We start from the raw sequence: 19,875 nt of genomic DNA on the forward strand, positions 1-19,875 counted from the left end.
TCTACAAGTATATATATTTTTATCCCTTTGGTACATGGGTACAGTAAGCAAGCAGTAAGAACGTGGTAATTGACCTTTGGATGGCACAGGGGTGTTTTGCAGTTAACACATAAGGTATTGCAAATGAAATAACAGGATTCAAAGGTCATCTGTACTGCAAATACCAAGCATTTTGCAAACAAAGCACCAGATATAAAGACAATTAGGAACTCTTTTGTATTATGTATGAACCAACACTTGCTGAATGAACCAATAAGTATTGAAATTTGTATTTCTATGGTTAGTTTCCCTGAACATATATGCATTAGGATAGAATCTCAGTGTTTCAGCAACATCTTATGAACCTTTTATAGCTCCATTTTTTTCAGTTAATTTAGTACTCATGAAAATTGCTTGTTTGACACTCCTAGAAACTGAGTGCCTTCCCAGCCACCCAGCATTCTAGTGCAGGAGGCAGACAGAGCCAGGCTCCTATTTCCTCCCTCACGGAGGGTCTCCAGGCTTCAAACACAGGGGGCAACAGAGGACACGTTGGGACAGGGATGAGGGACAGAATACAGCACAAGGAAGGTTTATATTATATCACCATGTGCAGCAGTGTGACAGCACAGAACAGAGCTGGGAGCACACCACAGCTTCACAGTCTTCCATTCTGACACCCTTAGGAATTAGGCATCTTTGCGGTTTTTTCCTGCTTTCCTCAAGCATTTCTGTATCCCTGTTATCCCTCCTGAGCAGCTCACAAGCTCTCTTTTTGGAATGCATCTCCCAGCTGGCTCCACTTTCATATTGTGCTGCAGTCCTGATTACAGACTTGCTCCCCAGGGACCTTATGAGTCTTAACAGCCCTGAGTAGCCCCACCTGGGCTCAGCCCCATCGTTTAGGCCAAAACAATTGATAAAGTCAGTGGTGTCCATCTGTCCTGGAAATGTCACCATATTCTCCATGGCTTAGCAGACCTTTGGGCAGTATCTTATCTCTTCTCCTACACGTGTGAAATAGATGAGCAGTCTTATTAACACTTGTAATGGCCTTAACTTACTGCATTTCACTGAAATCATCAAAAGTCTTCCAGATTTTACATTAAACTCCCAAGTAATTACTAAGCAGTACTATATATGTATTTCTAAAGTTGCATGCATTATGTTTATCAATAAGATAATCAATATGATTATCTTATCAAAGCATAAGAAAGTTTATCTCTGACAATTAAACAGGCCTTTGCCATAGGTTTCCAGCTGGGAATGTTAAATTATCAGCTAATCTATTTCCTAAAAACGCGGTTCTTTCAGCACTGTTAGACAAAGAAAAGTATGACTGTCTGGATGTCACCAGTGGTCCAAACAGCTTGTACTGCCTTGATTCACTGATTTGAAAAACGATGACTTCGAGTTTCAAAAGTGCTGAGGGATGTTATAGCCTGGCCCTCTTATGATCAACTGATCTTTTCAGCTCTTAATGGGAAAATAAATCACAGACAAAAGATAATCCTGTTGCACAGAAGCAAAAAAGGTGTGATGTCAAGAGACTTTTATAGAAAAAAGAAAACTCCGTGAAAGGGAGAAAGTAAATAAGGTAGTTTGTTCTGCTGATGCTCTTGTTGGCAAGGTCAAAGCCCTTTTTGGGAGCTGCGTACCTCTAAAAATGAGAATGAAACAAACTGTATTGGGAGAGTTTTAACAGTGAGCAGTAAAGATGTGAGGCACAGTTTTTCTTACAATCCCCTTCCAGCTTTCCCAAGATGTAGGATTTCAAGGCTTCTTTTAGATTTTTCTGTTCTTATTTCTTCGTTAATGATAAAGCTGTCAGTTGCTGGTTTGTTTTCCTTTCATATTTACCAGTTTTCTCTAGTTCAGTTTTGATACTGCAGATGACATTAACTATATAGAAAAAGGAGCCAAATAGAGCTTTGCTATATTCTAATTAATGACTATTCTAATAAAAAGGACTTTGATATGGCAGCCAGCCTAGAGTCACTTCTATGATCTTTAATTTTCAATATGATACATATTATTTATATCCTATAAACATAGGTGTAATACAATAGCAACAAGAGCAGGAAGAAGACAGCCCATTAAGTATTTGGCCTGCATAAGAACTGATTGCACAGTCAATCTCTGCAATGTAAACAGGCTTTTTTAGAACATTTGTTTGCATTTATAATTAAATTAGACTTGCACTAAAATGAAGATTCTCTATTGGAATGTTAAGCAGAAAATCTTATAAAAAAAAACACACCACTTTCCTCATTACTTTTGTGAAATACTATTTGAAATTAGTGCTGTCCTCTGCATCATGTTGGAGCGGGGACATCGGGGTGGGCCGCTAATGCCTGAATTAAGTAAACCACACTCCTCTCTTCTCCCCATGGAGGTACAGGTTTCTCCCGAGCAGTCTGTAGCTAATCCCCTGGAGGAAAGCTGATTAGATCCCCTCCTCTCTCAGCTTCACATTCCTTTGTTGCCTAACCAACTCTTTGCACCTACAACCTGCCACTGCTGCTTGATGGGCTTCCCAAGTAATCTGTGGATCTGGCCATTCTGAAATCCATTTAGGGATTAGGAAGGACTACAAGTGGGTATATATCTTCCAGTCAGCAGCCTGGAACTCAGGGAAATATTTACAGGATGCTAGCACTCACACATCTATGTCTATAGAGCCACACCGTGACTTAATGGGCTGTTCCATGCCTGCAGCTTCCTACCTAGCAGAGAGAAAGGATGCTATTCAAACAAATGAAACTGTGGCCTGTGATTTTAAAGCCATTCTTTCTGTCTGAATTGCTTCTTGAATGTTCTGATTAACAGCTACTGGATTATTCTTTGCAGACTGCAGTGTTCCACCCTCTCCTTTCGCCTCATATGGTGGACCTAAGGAATGCAAATGTGGCATTGAAATTTACAGCTGAGAACCTTTGGCATGTCTGCCTTGTCCACCTGAGGAAAGGCTAACTGCAGACCCAGCCACGTATCTGTATAGCTGAGATTGTAAAGGGCACGTAAAGGAGCTCGGATGGATAATTTCGTTTCCCACTGAAAATCTATCTCATGATGATATAAAATGCATGACTGCCTTGGTTGTATCAGCAAAGACTAACAAAAGAAACAATAATTACCACAACAGATAACATGATAAAATAGTGCTCCAGGAGCACTATTTCTCTTTGAATTTTCTTTGGTCACTCAGTAGGTAGATTTATTGCAGTTGCCCTAAGTAGCCTGTGTCAGAGCGGTTTAATGTACCATTAACTTCACCTTTATATATTCATTTCTCACAGTGGTATAAACCAGAAGAAAAAGGTGCCTGGTACCTCTGCACTGCAAAAAGACAGCTTAGGCTTCTGTCTTCCTTTACAGCATCATCCCATCTGTTTTAGGGGAAAATTGGAGCGGTAACGTTAACCTCAAGTACGTTAACCTCTGGATGCCATGAGACATGATAGACAGGGCCATTATTTTTATGGCGCGTTTTTTTTTCCTGAGCAAAGATCCTGGGGAGTGAAGAGGGATAGAAAATCCTGGGTTTGCTTCTCTGTCTCCAAACAAAATACAGTGCACAGTTACGTGGAAGCCAAGGCAGACTGCATTATCGACACACAAATACCCAACAACTATAAATCTAAGGGAACCCAAGTAATGAGTCAAAACCATGAGGCTGATGATTTATTCAGTCTCACTGAATTTACTGGCATAAATACTGTTTCCTCATAAAGTAGAGTTCACCCGCCCGTTTCAGCTGAAGACAAGACTGCTCTGGAGCACCTTCATTATGGATGTAAATGCAGGCTTGAAAGTGAAAATCATGAAAATTTTGGGGTCAAAAGTCTTAGTTTATGCCTCGAACAAAACTAATTGGGGGAGTAATTCTCCAACTATTACTATCTTCCCCCCAAAAAACCCCAAAGCACCATCATATACATTGCACAACATTTAGCAGTTGTAGTAAAAGTCTTCAGGCAACAATAAAAGAGTGAAGGAAAGGCAGGAGAAGAAGTTGCAGCAGCTTTGCACGTGTACTTGATTAACTCAAAAAGTGCATAAAGTCTTGGATGCAATTTAAGATTTGATTCTTTTTCTAATTTCTGAAAAGCTTCATTTGTTTTTCTCATTAAGTAGGATCAGGAGGTTCACTGTCATCAATGATATTTGCTAAGCTATTAAATGTGAATATGTTTAGTCTTTGCCAAGAGTAGTGCACTGTTCAGAGAGGTCAATGTATTTGTCATGTATCCTAATTAGCTACCAATAGCAGCTTCCACACCTGTAACATCATTTATTGATCAATTTTAGCTTTATTTAGCTACATCTGTGATAACTGTTCTTTTGTATTTGCAGAAATATGTTCATTACATGTGGAGTGTGGGGTAATGCATTCATTAACTATAACCATAACACAATGGTTAGTTCTAATTTTGGTTCTTAAGTTCCCCAAACATTCATCTTTCCTCTTCTCATTTCCTGGGATCAATTATTTGCCTTATTGAAATCAGAGGTAAATCTTCCACTGAGTCTGGCAGAGCCACGATGCTAGTTTTAGCATTTCCTTTTCAGTTCTTTTCAGCACCTTTTTCTCTTTGTCTGTTTTCCTTTGGATCTCTGTTCTATTTTTGGTTTTGTTTAACTTTCAACATCCAAACAATCTGCTATTTTTCCTTTTATTCTTTTTTTTTCCCCCTCACTTTGATTCTTTGGTTTCTACATATGCTTTGTTTTTGCCACCTTACTTCATTTATCCATTTCCTCGTTTTTTTTTTCTTTTTGCTTGTTTCTCATCTACTGTTTAACCATTATTTTCCTCTGCTTACTAAGCTGTTTTTCCTCTCTCCTAACTGACTGATTCCCTCTGTGCAATGTCTTTCTACCTTCCCCTTCCTCTCTTTTCCAAAACACAACTCATCATTCTATGCCACCAATGTATAGCAGATTCTGAAATTCTGTCATCTGAGACAGTTAAATACTAAACAAAACATTACCAGGGTGGAGGAATCACTTACCCTGATTGACAACAAATCGTAACTTCTGTATTGTTGCCAGATTGCCGCTAACTCTGTATATTCCATCAACTTCTAGACCTGAAAGAGAAACACACATTTCATTTTAAATCATATAAGTATTTTTCTTTGTACGTCTGTCAAGAAGCCAGAAGCGCCCTAACAAGTATGAAGAAGTGCAGAGCAGTGAATGACTGAAAAATAATCCACCTGACAAACACCAAAGTGCCTCCTTGCCTGATTACGACAACAATGAGAAATAAACGCGGTAGATTAGCTTAAGTGAATACAAAATACCTGACTGTAATTATCTTGTAATTCTGTCAGCAGAATACATTCTGCAAAGGTATTTGAGTGTGACGGGAAAAGGAAGAGTGGATTAGTTCTTGTGTTCATGGAGAAGGGTTGTTTTTGATACAAACGACAGTGTGTTAGCCCTGCTGAAACACGAGCTGCTTCTCCTAGTGGTGTATATTAACAGGGGAAGATCTTCCATCTGAGGCCTGAGTTTTTCAGATGTGAATGTATGAGGCTATGACCTCAGGGTGCGATGCCCACTCTGAAATCATGACGTGTGTAAGACTACACACAACTACAGCTACTCTACTGTATTCGTCATAGCAGATCAGACGAGTTTGAAGCTAAAATTAAATATCCCAAATAGGACATGCCCTGGAGTACATTTTTTCATTAATATAGGCCATCCTTTTCAAGGACAACCTGACAGACTTGTTTCTCCCTGCATATCTACTCAAGGTTTATCTTCTAGGTGAAACTAGATGTCATACTCCCTTTTGTGACATATTATCTCCTACAGCAAGCGCTGCTGATATGACTGTTTAAAATAGCACTTTCAGCCCTAGTTGCATAGCTGTAGCATTTCAAAGCATGTGGGAACTGCTCTCCTTTCCTTGGAGAATTAGCTATTGTGCAAACAATGACCGAAATGGCTACATGCTTAAGAACTGAAAACACAGAACTGTACATTGTCACTCCACATTTAAGACTTGCAAATAAACAAGAAGCAAAGAGAATCTACAACAAACTCAACTTTTTTTTTTTAAGGCTATTAAGGCTACTCATCACTTAGAACATGAGTTTTAATTAATCTTGGCAAACAATTTCAGAGAAAGCCTTCCTCTCAGAAAACACTAATTTGTCAAGACAAAACAGTTTCAGGAAATATTTCAGTTCTGACAATGTGTCTAGTGGGAATTTTTTCTTTTCCAATTCAGGGTGAGGAAAAAGGAAAAAATGAAAGTATAGGAAAAAGTGAAAACAAGTCAAAATGTATCTCAGAAGCCCACTTGTAATTACACTCAAATAGGAGGGAGCTGAGGTTCAAGTCACAATTTCAGACACCTGCATCATGCTTGGCAGATGAGGGCCACAGCTTCAGTGGACTTCAGTGCCTGGAGGAATCCCTCCCTGATTGTAAAGGATTGTAAAAAAAAACACAATTCACAAAATAAAAGTGGTGCTCTGTTTTGTGGGACTCCTGTTGGTACAGGATTAAGATTTGAAATGGTAAAAATTTTGTCAGTTGTAAAAATAGAACATAAAGTGAAGTCTAAACCAGAAAGTAAAGAGGAAAAAAAAGTAACTGAACAAGCAAAAAGCCCCAAAACAGGACGTTTAACTTTTGCTTGGATCTAACTCAACTTGGTTCTCAATCTTCCAGGGTATATGGAAATGAAAGCAATACTTGTCACTGTGTGTGAAATAGCAATGTCTCACATTAATAGCATCAATTTGGAACAGCTCAACCCCCTCAGTATGAAACTACATAAATTATCCAGATCGAGTGAAAATGACAAACTATGTTGTAAATTGGAGGATATTACATCGTGCAAAATGATCTGGAGTACATAAGTGAATTATTATTGTTATAAATTTACTTTGGTCCAGAAATGAGTTCTGATTAGCATTTCATTTGGACACTATGCAATATGGCAGAAAGAAAAAAAAATCCAAGAATATCAAACCAATTATAGTGTTCACGTGCCATCGACTTTCTGCTCCAAGAACTTTGAAAGTTAAGCCAAACCAAACCAATGTAAATGGGTGGATTTGGACATCCTTTTCACAACCACATTATCTTAGCTGGATTGTTAACAACTTATTTTGGAAATCCAATTAGGTACAAATAGGAGAGAGAGAGAGAATGAGAAAGAGGAAAGAAAGAGGGATGACTTTAGAGTTCTAACATCCTGATTCTGTGAGCAAATTTCAAAGAAAATTCACTTTTAAGGACACCTCTATCAAGGACAAAATCAACACTGCACTGCTGTCAGCGTTTCTTCAAGGCAAGCTATAAATACTTAGGGAACAAGATGAAACAAAAGTCTTTCAGAGTTTTGTATCTGGTGTTGGCACTCAAGTACAGCGGTAAAGAATGTTTCAGGAAAATTATTCATTGTAATAAAGTCCAACTTCTTGTTTACTATAGGCTGACCTTCTTATGGAGTTGGTTTTATCAGAGATGAATTATTGGATTTTGCCCTCGAGGAGAAGAATTATTTTATTTGCTTTATATCACAAACTCCAACTTTGTTTTTGTTTATTTTAATGAGGAACCTGAGAATAGCACAGACCCACAATTAGAAATGGCAGCCAAAATGTTGATAAAGACTTCAATATGTCCAGGCGTCTAAATTTTATAAAGGTATAAGAAATGAAGTTAAATAACTTGTTTTTACATCAGCTTAGCTCACTAACTATATGCAAAGTTAAGCTTTTGTCAAAAGTTCACACAGATTGTCTCAATGAGGAAGTTATAAGGCAGCTGAATTCAGGTTTGATTGAAATTCATGAGCAGTCAACATGATATACACTCAACAAAACTGCACTGAAGGTCTTACATGAGCACTTGTTAAACAGCATTTCTTGCACTCCTGCTTCTAGCCAAAGCACAACTATGCACACAGATCAACATCAACTCTGATAGCAGCTTGACCTGAAATCAAGCAGTGCAGAAAAAGCAGTTTATATATGGGCCATAAAAGAGTTTAGGTGATGCATTTACCCACATAGAAGTGTTTTTGTTGTTGTTGTTGTTGTTTGTTTGTTTGTTTGTTTTTTAATAATATTTAGATCTTGAAACATATAATCTTAAATGATAGTAGGTAACTTCCTGCATAGACACCCATGAAACCTCTCCAGTTAATGCATCCTGAGGTAGGTGTGGTCCCCTGGCCTGGTTTTATAAAAGAAACCATCGTGCTGGATTCAACAACAAAGCAAAGCACAAACTTGAAAAAAAGGCATTCTTTAGCTAGTCCTTTCATTTAAAATCAGTTATGTTCAGGGCAAAAATATTGTATTTCAAAGGAGCCTATTATGCCTTCCCATAAACAGAAAGATCATACGTTTTAAAACTAAAGTATCATTATGTAATCAAGCTGTTGTATTATAAACTATTTTGTGGGCTCAGATGCCCAGGGCTATCTTTACAAATATTTCAAAGGTCATTATCAGGGTATGTTCTCCCTAAAACTTTAATTCTTTCCTCCTGTTTTCATATACATCTTGCCATAAATACCTGATTTATAAACATTTCTCAAAGTTTACAAAGGGCACAGAAGTGAAGCATTAAGTCATTTAAAGAGGCAGAAATGCACGAATGCAGCAAATACACCAATGACAAGATAATGAGACTGATGAGAGAATCACCACAGAACAGTGTGCAACAAGAGTAGTTTTACAAAAACATCAATATTTGTGCCATTAGAAGGCAAATCGTGAGGAGTACTAATGAATAAATTCAACATGTTAAAATTCAGCCCTTGGAAGCACTGCATCTGGATTAGGTTACAAAAGGTGCCTGAACTTTCAGGTGAATGTAGGAGCTAAAAAAATCCTGGTTTTTCCTGGCACAAAGGAAACTGGAGATGAAAACCATGAGAACAACAAAATAAATCTAAGTTGCACCACACAGAAGAATACAAAGGCATCAACAGCAAATACGGAACCATATAGAGTCAAGCGCGATGAAGAGGTGGTGTGAGTAGATAATGTCTTACTCAATAGACCTGGTGTGAAGCTCAAGCAACTCGGGTTGAAAAAAAGCACTATCTCTGCTTGAACATGAGCATTTGTGCTCAATGTGGCTTTCAGTGACAGAAGTTATTCCGATACTGTAGAAGCAGTTAAGAGGGATGCACTCGGAGACTGGCTAGACTGACCTCGGTCCCAGACAGTCTACTTAAATAATTAATTCATGACTCTATGAAGAAATAACTCAGAGCAAAATGTAATCAATCATAATTAGCATGGTTTCATGGAAATCAGGGTCTTGTCTAACAAACTATCATTTTGAAGGATTGGATTTTTGACAGGTCTGAATGATAAAGACAATAGTACTGAAATAGTATGTTTCCAAAATGCCTTTGACTCAACACCAGATAGTATTTTGATTGAAGCACTTGCATTTCATGGAATTATCAGGGAATATTTTACATGGATTAAAAACTGACTCAATGGTAGACCTCAAAATTTTGTAGTTAATGGAATTTATCACTTAACAAGGTCAAAACTGGAACAGTTTGGATGAGTGGAGCTTTCAGTCCAGTGCCATCTAATACCCCTATCAGAGATGTGAGCAAAGATAATAGATCTCTGCTGGCACAGTAAGCAGATGACACAAGGATTAGGGAAGTATTAAATAATGATGAGGACAGGTTAAGTTGCAGAAGGCCTGAACAGCCACATTAAGCAGCTTCATTCTAGTAAAATAAGTTTTCATACGAAAAGAAGACTTCTAGCTCCCTGGACATAGGTTGCAGAAGACCTGATATAATTTAGATAATTAGTGAAATAGGATCTTCCTATTCAGTCCCCCAGCAAACAGGGCTAATCTGAACCCTCTAATTACAGAAAGAGGAATATGGAACAGAAGTGGAGAAGTGGAGAAGAGGCCTTCATGCACTGCAAACAGAATCTCCATTATAGCACTGCATTTGGTGTTCATGCAAATAAAATAACATACGTGCATAGTATTAAAGAAAAGGTGGAGAAATGACCTTTCTATAGGTACTTCTCATGTGATTCATAGGTACTGGACTTACCACTATGACTTATGACATAAGCAATGCTCACTGTGGGGCCTGTGACAGGCAAGTCAAAATTGAAAAGAGCACAGATAAGGTCTTATGAGTTCAAGACTGCTTCAGATCAGTAAAAACAATGGAAATGGGGAAAGGAAAATAGGTGAAATATAAACTAGATCTTAACAAGCTAAGAAATGAGTCTGTAGGAGGTGTCTGACGTGAGGTTTAGTGAATCTGTTTAGGAAGTATGCTAAAGAGAAATAATCCTGTGTTTGACTGAAATAATATCAAGAAGATGAGGGGTGTTCCTATGTAAAAAGAAAACCTCATTTTTTCTTGTGGTAATAAGTTCAAGATGCAATAAAAGAAGAAAAGCTTGACTAAGATCTTATTGTTTTCAAGACCCTTTAGAAGCTGTTTAATGGAAGCAATTATACCACTGCATATGAACATTACATACTGAGAATAGGTAACAAGTGAATATGACGGATGATATACTTTATTCTGTTTTATGTCACTTGATGGTAGAATTTCTATGTGGATATTTACATACAGATAAATAAGGGTAGCAGCAGTGCTAAGCAAGTGCAATTTGAAGTAGCACACATTTTACTGCTGTGTGGGGCTGCTGCTTAATGCCTAAATCAAGCTCGCTATGACATCGTCTTCTCCTCTATTGTGTTGCTCTGTCTTTGTCATTCAAGAAGTTTATAGCTTAAAAGCCCCAGGAATAACAAGATGTACTCTGAAAGCTCACTGCAACAAGAAACAAAACTGAGCTTGGAAGCTACTCTTTTTGAATGAAAGCATCACATAGGCAGTGCCACTGTAATTTTGCCGTTACCTCCAATATATACTTTTTGCCATGCGGATAGTCCCACTTCTTGCAGCTAAACAAAGTGACCTCATTGTTTTCCACTGTATTTTCTTTTAAACATTGGCTGGGATGATTGAGATTCAGGAATGTGGGAAAATGGATTCCCAAGCCACGTCCATCCCCTTTAATTCTGAGCTGTAATTTTTGGCTTGGCTTGAATCACAGTCATCACATTTCAGTCTGAATCTCTCTGTAAAGTGATCTTTCTTAAACATTTCTTTCACTCATCATGGGATCAGAAACAAAGCCATTCTAGTCTTTCAGCGAAACACTTACAAACGTCTCTTTACAGCGACTCACAAGAGCTGAATTTCCTTCAAAAATGTTTGAAAAAGAGGAGGTTTTCACTGCCTGATTGTCCTCTTTGTGAATCTTGTCATCTGTATGCCATGAGCTACAGCTATTTTAATCTGTTTTTGTTTGCAATCCATTTGGTGTCCGCCCAAGAAAATGCAGGTGATTCTAATTAACTTACTGCTGAAGATGTGGAAAAATCTCAATTGTGCTACAGAAAATTATACACTTAAAACCTTCCCTCTATTATTTATAACGGCTTATTAATGAAAATGATTACATGAATATATTTACCACCTGATTCATCTTTGTTCACTTTTTAAATCAACGGGGCTTATGCTAAAGGGAAAAAATCCCTACCAAATACAGACTTCAAGTACACACATTGCTCACTGGTTTAAATGGAATGGCAGTATCAAAGAAAAAGACACTGTATTACTTGATGCAAAGCAGTATAATATCTGAAATTACTGAATGTTTGGAAATATTCATTCTCTCTGCAACACATCGGTATGTAATTCTGTGATTTTTGTTGCTGTTGTTTATTCGTTTCCTATTTTAATATCTCCTTCACCACTCCTATTTGTTGCAATTTGCTGCAGTTATTACTTCTCGTGCTTGGGTTAGTCAATCCATTCTGACCACTCTTACCTGCTTGCTACTGTGGCAATACGATACTATGTGTTCTGACAGATGGGAATTTCAGGTAGAGAGGTCTGAGTCATGAGGATCAAGAGACATTAAATACTAGCATTGAGTTTTTTTCTACTAGGTTCAGCTACTAATGGCCGTTTACCACCTTCCATCAGTTAGCACTTCTACTACCCTGTACCATGCAATATATGCTATACATATATGTCTGTGTAATATAGTCTAATTTGAATGTGATGGGAATGTGGATAATGCAGTTTAATTTGGGGAGAATGGAAGCCTGAATAAAGGTTATCATATCAGGAGAAGCTGATGATGGAAAAACTCATTCAGTATGTGACATGTTTGGAACAGCTGGGGATGTAATGTTGAGTGGCGGGAGAAGAGAGCCAAGGTATTTTGTATGTTCAAGAAATATATACAACATTGCCATTTCTTACATCCCAGCTGTGCCTGTTAACTTCTGGAAACATGTAGAGCTAAGCAATAAAGCATACTTGACTGATATTTACTGCAGCATGCATTATAAGACATTTTCTACTGCACATTATGATCTGAAAGAGTTAAGCAACATGAAAAATACAGGCACAAGATTATATCTGTCACAGATGAAAATACTATATTTATGCCTCATTGTAATCCATTCATTGGTTTATGGACCCCGAGCCCTTCGGGGAGTGTCACAACTCCACATGATACTGCTGAGAGCTGTATTTTGCTTTTAGATTTCTGATTTAGCTGAAAGAAGTTTGAAAACACATGTAGCCTGACAACTCCCCATTGGCTACGCAGCCGAGGAGGGTCAAGAGCATAAACTATTCCAGCAAAAGCCAGCTGTAACTTATGATCCCTAAACTGGCAAAAGATCTGCTCATTACAGACAGTAGCCTACAAGAAATTTATGCATTTTGCTAAATACTCCCACTTCGGTTAATCTGGGCTTCGTTTTGGGATCCATCATCACCAACATCACGCCTGTGTTTTTTGAGCAACATCTGAGTACTAAGGGAAATTGCACGTGGGGGGTCTATCTCTGTTCTTAGGACTATATAGGACTTTCCCTCAGGTCCACAGACATCAGTAGGAGCTGTGGTTAAAAGCTAAGGGACGGACACAATTCTCCAAACATCTCCTACTCCCAAGGCTGACTTTAAAGAGAATTTAGTGCGCAGCAGGGACAAATCTTTTCCCATCTTTCACAATAGCGAGAGATGAAATTAGAACTCAGTAATGTCACCTCCCCATCCTGACCAGTATTGCTGTTGTTGGACTTTGAACGGTTGGAAGTGGAAGAACTGTACATTTGGGCACACATAACCTTCCGCCAAAATGGGTAAGGAGCTTGCATTTTCTGGACCATAGTACCTTTGCTTGGCAAAGAGATTTCTTTTATGGATAGTGACTGGGATTTGAGATTTAGGATGGAGCAGATATATTTAGAATGGACTCTGAAAGCCACATTAGAGCTTCTTCCATCATTCCTTACTTTTTAGATCCAGTTGAGGAGTTCAGATATGCCCTGTGTTCTTCCCTCAAATTGATCCATTTTTATTTGACAGCTATACTCAAATCAAGCTCAGATGTCTTAAAGTTATTGAGTCCAGGAATGAGTCCTGCCTAACTATTTGTGGGCACTTTCTGCAGCCGAGGTGCACTGCACTGGCATTTTAATACAGAGTTTATCCAGTGTAGTACAACAACAGTTAAAGAAATAGCAGCTAGGCACTTGACAGTACTTCTTTCATTGCATAATACAGAGGGCTGAATATGTTTTGTATGGTTGAAAATCAGATCAGCTCAATTCTAGATTTCTATCAGGAGGATTGAGCTAGCAGAACCTTGCTCAAATAATGGAGTTTGAGCTCTTGTTGTGCATCAAGTAACAGTATTTACTCTCTAATACAATACTCTAGGCATCTGTCTTTAGACTTAGTGTTTAAGTGGGAAAAAACATTTTAAAATGATATTCTTAAGGCTGTGGAACCCTACCATACACCCTGGGTGTTACAGCACATGCCTATGATGGAACTCAGACTCTTTTGGAAGATAAATATAGATATGGCTATTTAACACCAACCAACTGAATTCTTAGCATTGCCTATCTGACTAACATATAAGTATGGCAATACAAAGGTGTGTGCATGTATAAGCATAGATAGATTCTGATTTAATAATATCCTTCCCAGTGTACCTTGCACACACTTAAAGACACACTAATGATTAAGATTGTGGGATTCCACCGAACTCTCTCACACCATCTTTGGTATGATAAACCTTTAAGCTACAACTTTCATTGACAAGTGAGCAGCAAAGATCATACTTAGAAAATATGGTTTGACAAGTATGACCATGAAACTGTGACACTAAGTAGTAATAGTGAACAAAAAAGGTAGAACATAATTATAAACATGACACAAGCCTTCCATGCTGATATGTTTGTCCATTGTTTTTAACTCTTAGCTGCAGAACTCCAGTTATATATCTTATTTTTGTTATAATTCTGACAACAGTAAGTTATAGCTTGACAAGCCTGCTATAGCATACTATATTAAAACAGTTCAAAACTCATACATTAATTCTTCAGGAACTCCTGAAAAAGGTAGTTTTTATGTGTAATCTGAGATGGAACAAATTACTTTCTGTTTTCAGGTGAAAAAGAATGAAAAAAACCCCACAAGGAAATACAAAATAATACAAATAATATTACTGAACCATATCTGAGAGATATGCAAAGAATCAAGAAAAACTACTGACTTCAGAGAAGAAAAAAAACCTATTCAGTGGGAATAAAATGCATTGCATATCTCTTAGCTGACTTTTGTGAAGGCATAAATATCAGCATCATTTGATATTTTCATGGAAGATAATTATCTTAAAATTTGAAGCTACAGGAGGAATTTTTATTTAAATCCTTGCCTTTGTATCTTAATCGTGAGTTTCAGCAAGGAATGACGTAAGGAAGGTAGAAATCCAATCTCAACCCTTTTATTAGGGTTCACACAGACCCTCTGGTGTTTCTGAGGGCTTGGAAAGGAGAAGTTGGCATATAGTGGTTTCCATATCTAATTTCCCTCTTTGGTCAAAATTCCAGTAAATATTAATGACATTTACGATAGAGACATCCATGAGAGTCGCACAGATTCGTACACAATCTCTTACTGTAAGCTGTGCTCTTTGTTTTTTCGGTTCATGACATACCAGAACACAAAAATGCAAGCAAAATAAAGATAAGAAATGAAATCACTAGGAACAATTTCTGGTGCAGAAATCCAGATTATTTGCAAACGTCACTATATTGTGACTGTTTGCAAAATACTTAAACAAGTCATGCCTTGGCTCAGTGAGGGTAGAAGGGCAACTCAGCAAAATGCTGCACTGCTTGTTCTACCAGTGCTGTGAGAATAGCCCAGTTCACAGAGACAGGCATTAAATAAACAGTTTGTGAGCTAATCTGCTCTAGTGGTAAAATAGGAAAATCTGAATGCTCAATGACCACCCCTTTCAGAATCTGCCATCTTCCTCTTTGGTTTTGAGTCTGGCTTATGGGGTAGCCAGGTTAAAGAATCGGAATGATTTCAGTTGCAGTGGTAGATTGGCTAGAGTAGATGCTCAGCTATCTTAAAACGAAAACAGTTTTCATTAGATGTTATACCTTATCTTCCTACTAAGGCTTATTAAAAGTATGTGGCACCTGATAATTTCACACACAGTGAGTGACTGCTAAATTGCCCCCTCTCTGCCTCCCCATGTCTCTCTCTCACACACACACACAGACAAAACAGAGGAATGCTTCTCGACTGCCAAACTTTGTGCCAAGATTTTGTTCAATTTAATCTCAATCATATGAGTTAGAGCACCATGAAACAAAGTTTCTACCAAGTATGCTGACAGATTTTTAGTTCTAGTGGCTCCACGGGGCATCTCTCAAAGTACAGTAAGAAACTTTTCTTATTAAAGATTTCTGAGCTTACCCATTTTCCATTTAAGACAACATGAGCAATATCACCATAAAGAACTCAACACTTGCTAACTGATACCATGCACTCATCAAAATTATTTCACTTCTAAGTAAACAAAGAGCTGTGGTACCTCCAACACCATTGTGTGGTTGCTGCTGGCACAGGAAAGCCGTGCAGTGGCAGCCGCTTTGGCGCACTATGTCACGTAACCCCATGTCAGGACTGACAAATCAAAACATATGGTTTGAAATAGTAGGGAAAACATTTCCTGGGAAGATGGGGTGAAGAGGCATGGAATAGCCTGACCCTTTCCTTTGAGGACTTTTTTAACATTTTCTGTGCAAAGAGAACTTGAAGAAGATTTATCACTTTGCTGCTGTTTCAGAGGTTTACACGGTGATGTTAAGGGAATATCTGCATGTTTACATTTCAGATCCAAATACATAAAGTTTAAGACCCTGATCCAACACAACACTGTGTAGAACATCAAATGTCCATAAAACTGGACTTATTCACTTCCATAAAGAGAAGTCTACTCTTTTTCTACTGAACTGATCACAGGAATTATGCAATGAAATGACTTATATCAATTTCAAAGAAGAATGAACATGAGAAAGCAGTTCCTAGTAGCAATACTTGTATCCCCAGAATTAGAATGACTTCAAATGTATCATCTCTGACATCAGAAAAACAAGATGCAGAGGAGACACTGAGAACTGGATCAGTCTGTCTGGAGGTATCTGGGATGGAGCGATGTGGTTCTGCGATGTTATAAAACAAAATGGCCACATTTTGCTCTCATTTACATCCATGTCATTCCAATGAAACCAGTGGGCATTGTTCATCTGTGCGAAGACAAAAAGAAGTTGGTTTGCTATATAATTACATCCATGATCTGCGAAGATACTGATTAAAATGAAACAATCTGCCGAGCGAATGCACAACTGGAGGTCTTTATATGACTTGTTGATTCCTGTGGTGGGGGTGGGAGAGTTTCTTATGTAGTAGCAGATTTAGGGAAGATTCAGTTGCCAGATTGCTAGCAACATCAACTTCGTAAGTTCAGAGGAGTAAAATAAATTGAAAGAAAACTTCTCTTAGAGAAGAGAAACCATTACCATAACGTCTCCTTTTTAAGCTGGTCTTGCTTTGCCCTCTGCTTCGCTCCTGAAGCTTTCTGTTGATACAATTTCTCTCACTTAGGCATCCATCCCATTAGGCTGCTATATTATATGGTTAAAACATTGATGTAACACAAGCTGCTACAGGAAATAATTGAAGTAATAAAATACAACTGCAGTTATTTGCTCTCTTGAATAGCAGGCAGAAAAAAAGAAGGCAGGGTTTTTTAAACTGACTCCATTGAGTTGCACACAGACAGTATAACTTTTTACCTCCTCCTTTATTGCAATAACGCTTTTTTTCCCCCTGAAAAACAGTGTAGTTGTAGTAATTTTTTATATTTTTAACAGGAAAAGTAATTAGTCCACAGTGTGGAATTATGCTTTCATTATTTCCTTTAAAATCCATAAATTTAAGGAGCAGGGATGCTAAAAGACTCTGAACATACAACCACTTTTTTTTCTTCCCTAAAAGAACTTAATGAATTTAACTTTTTTACCTTGTGAACATCTCTAGGCCAGAATTATTTTGCCAAGTGTTAGCCCAAAGCCTTCCATTAATGGCTGAACAACAGAGGGAATGCTGCCAGATCCTTGCTTGTGAGGGTATCTGCATTGTACTGGGACAAGATGCCTCACATCCTCAGTGTTTCAGTAGGATAAGAGGGGATTTATTACTATTTATTTACTTATCTATCTATTTATTTCTTCTATGGCTCAAAGGTGGATATCCTCAAGTGTGTGCTTCCTTCAATGTGAAAAGGAGGTACATCAGGACCTTCATGTGCTCACTGGTAGAGTAAGCAGCAGTTACGGTCAGATGGCTTTACATTTCTCAGGACTTTTTGTTTCTGCATATACACGTCAACTATTTGATTTACAAGGTGTATTAACATTATTTTAATATCAAGAAAATGTTGTTTGATTCTTTTTTTGTTCCATAGGTTAAGTGGTTTCTTTTATTTATGATGTCTATTGAAAAAGATTTTATGGAAAATTCTCAAGACAAAATGCCCTGTTTCCTTCTACGTGTTCACTAATAGATATATTATACAATGCTAGAAAAAGGCAAAAGGCCAAACTCATCTCTGGTGTAATTCCAGTAAAAGCAATAAAATTACCCAAGGCATGAATCTGGCCCAGGCATTGCAGAAGTTACTCTGGTGCACACTGAGTGTCTGCTTGTTGTTACTGGCAAGGCTTAAAATACAAATCCCCCCTTTCTCATAGAAATGGATACATCTCCCTGGAACAGATTAATCAATGAAACAGGTATCAGGTAGCTACGACAGACACAGCAACTGGCCCAAGTGCCTGTCTTTTTTATGGCTTCTTCTGACTAGATGCTTTTGGAATTTTTAAATATATATTTCTTTTCTCTTTTGTGTCTTGTCACTGAAATGCTCTTATTATTTTTTTTCTTCCCCTTTTCTTCTTTTTTTTTTTCTGCTGTTGTCTCCTCTTCTCTAATTTGTCTTGTATGCTCTTCCGTGATGTTTCCTGTTGACACTTCTCAATATTTTTCCTAACTCGGAATGTGGCTTTCTAGCAGACACAGAGGCCCCAGAGTGAATACCCGTCAGAGCCAATTCTGACTTGGACCTTGCACAATGCTATTAACTGGCTCTTGCTCTAAGAAAGGTGGCTATAGTGGGGATTGCCTGAGCCTGAAGACAGAACGGGGCAGGGAAAGCTTGCCAATATGTTTGCACTAAATTCAACTGCTCTTAATTTGAGCTCAAAAGAAGATGAAGAAAAACACAAGATTTTAAATCACAAACTTACAAGGGTTTTTCTCAGAACTTGGTTGTTTTCTGCTGCATTCATCTGTACGTTTAAGTTTATGCTTGTTGGCCACTTTAAAGTAAACATAGTTCAATGCCCTCAGAAACAGTTTTCTTCAACCCACTAGAATTCCCTGGAAAAAATGCTTTATCTGCTAAACTGCTGGATATTTTTGTGTCTAATTTTAATTTTTTTTTTATCAGTTTGTTTTACTTTTTTTTCTTTTAAATTCAGTGCTTACAAATGTTGGGAGCAGAAGTCTCCTTGGAACAAGACAGAATCATAAAAGACTTCAGGAATCTCATCACAAGCTAAACAGTACAAATTGCACATTCTTCATGGAAGTATTAGCTTTTGGTGCGTGCCTGGATCCAAGTATAATACATTATCCCAAAGTGGGAAAGAATGAACAGAACAAAATTAGCAGAACTGGGAGCTCAGATCATTTGATGGAGCAATATGATCTCTGTACTTTCAGGGTACTGAATGCTAAAGCCACTGGAAACAGTATGTAAAATTATATTACAGTAAGCAAGGAAGCATGTGTAGGCCTGGGAGAAGGAAAAGAGACTGGAAAATACCTTTCTAGAGGAAAATAAGTACAGAACATCAGCGAATGAGCTTGTAGGAAACAAACTACTATTTGCAAACAATTTCTTATTCTGAGGGTAGAGATATGCAGTGCAAAATTTATGATAGAGAAAATACAAACAAAATAAATTTTCAATGGTTGTATAGGGGCCAATTGCTATGGGAGAGCAATCCCACACTCAGGCAGAATTATAAAGCTACCCTGTGACCAGGATGGATTTCCTGAGGCTGCCCTTCTCAATGAAATCTTGTTGGAACTTGTTCTTTGTACCACCATATGATGAGCTTGGTCTAATGGTGCTGGGTTGTAGCCTGGGAACACAGGATGGTTAATGGAAGTTCAGTGATGATGGTGAACACTGTCAGAACTACCCAATAGTTTCCAACTACATTCTTTGGATCCTCAGGAATGGGACTGAAGTATTTTTTGGTACCAAATTGCTTAAGCTAAACACAGACTACTAGATCAAGTGACTGAACACAAATCTAATAACATAGAGTATCAGGGTAGATAAATACCTTGGCTGAATGGGCCTCATGTCTTCTGTCATCCCCACC

The 19,875-nt window shown here is 37.9% G+C and overlaps 1 protein-coding gene across 1 annotated transcript in view; it reads right to left on the bottom strand.

The window, feature by feature from the left end:
• Nucleotides 1-19,875, bottom strand: part of ARHGAP15 (Rho GTPase activating protein 15) — a 337,309-nt gene that overhangs the window by 96,094 nt on the left and 221,340 nt on the right. Inside the window, exon 20 of the mRNA XM_032445704.1 lies at nucleotides 4,995-5,072. Within this exon, the coding sequence (XP_032301595.1) occupies nucleotides 4,995-5,072 (78 nt within the window). The remainder of the gene's footprint in view (nucleotides 1-4,994; nucleotides 5,073-19,875) is intronic.

Source organism: Coturnix japonica, chromosome 7, assembly GCF_001577835.2.
Source record: "Coturnix japonica isolate 7356 chromosome 7, Coturnix japonica 2.1, whole genome shotgun sequence".
NCBI classification, from domain to species: Eukaryota; Metazoa; Chordata; class Aves; order Galliformes; family Phasianidae; genus Coturnix; species Coturnix japonica.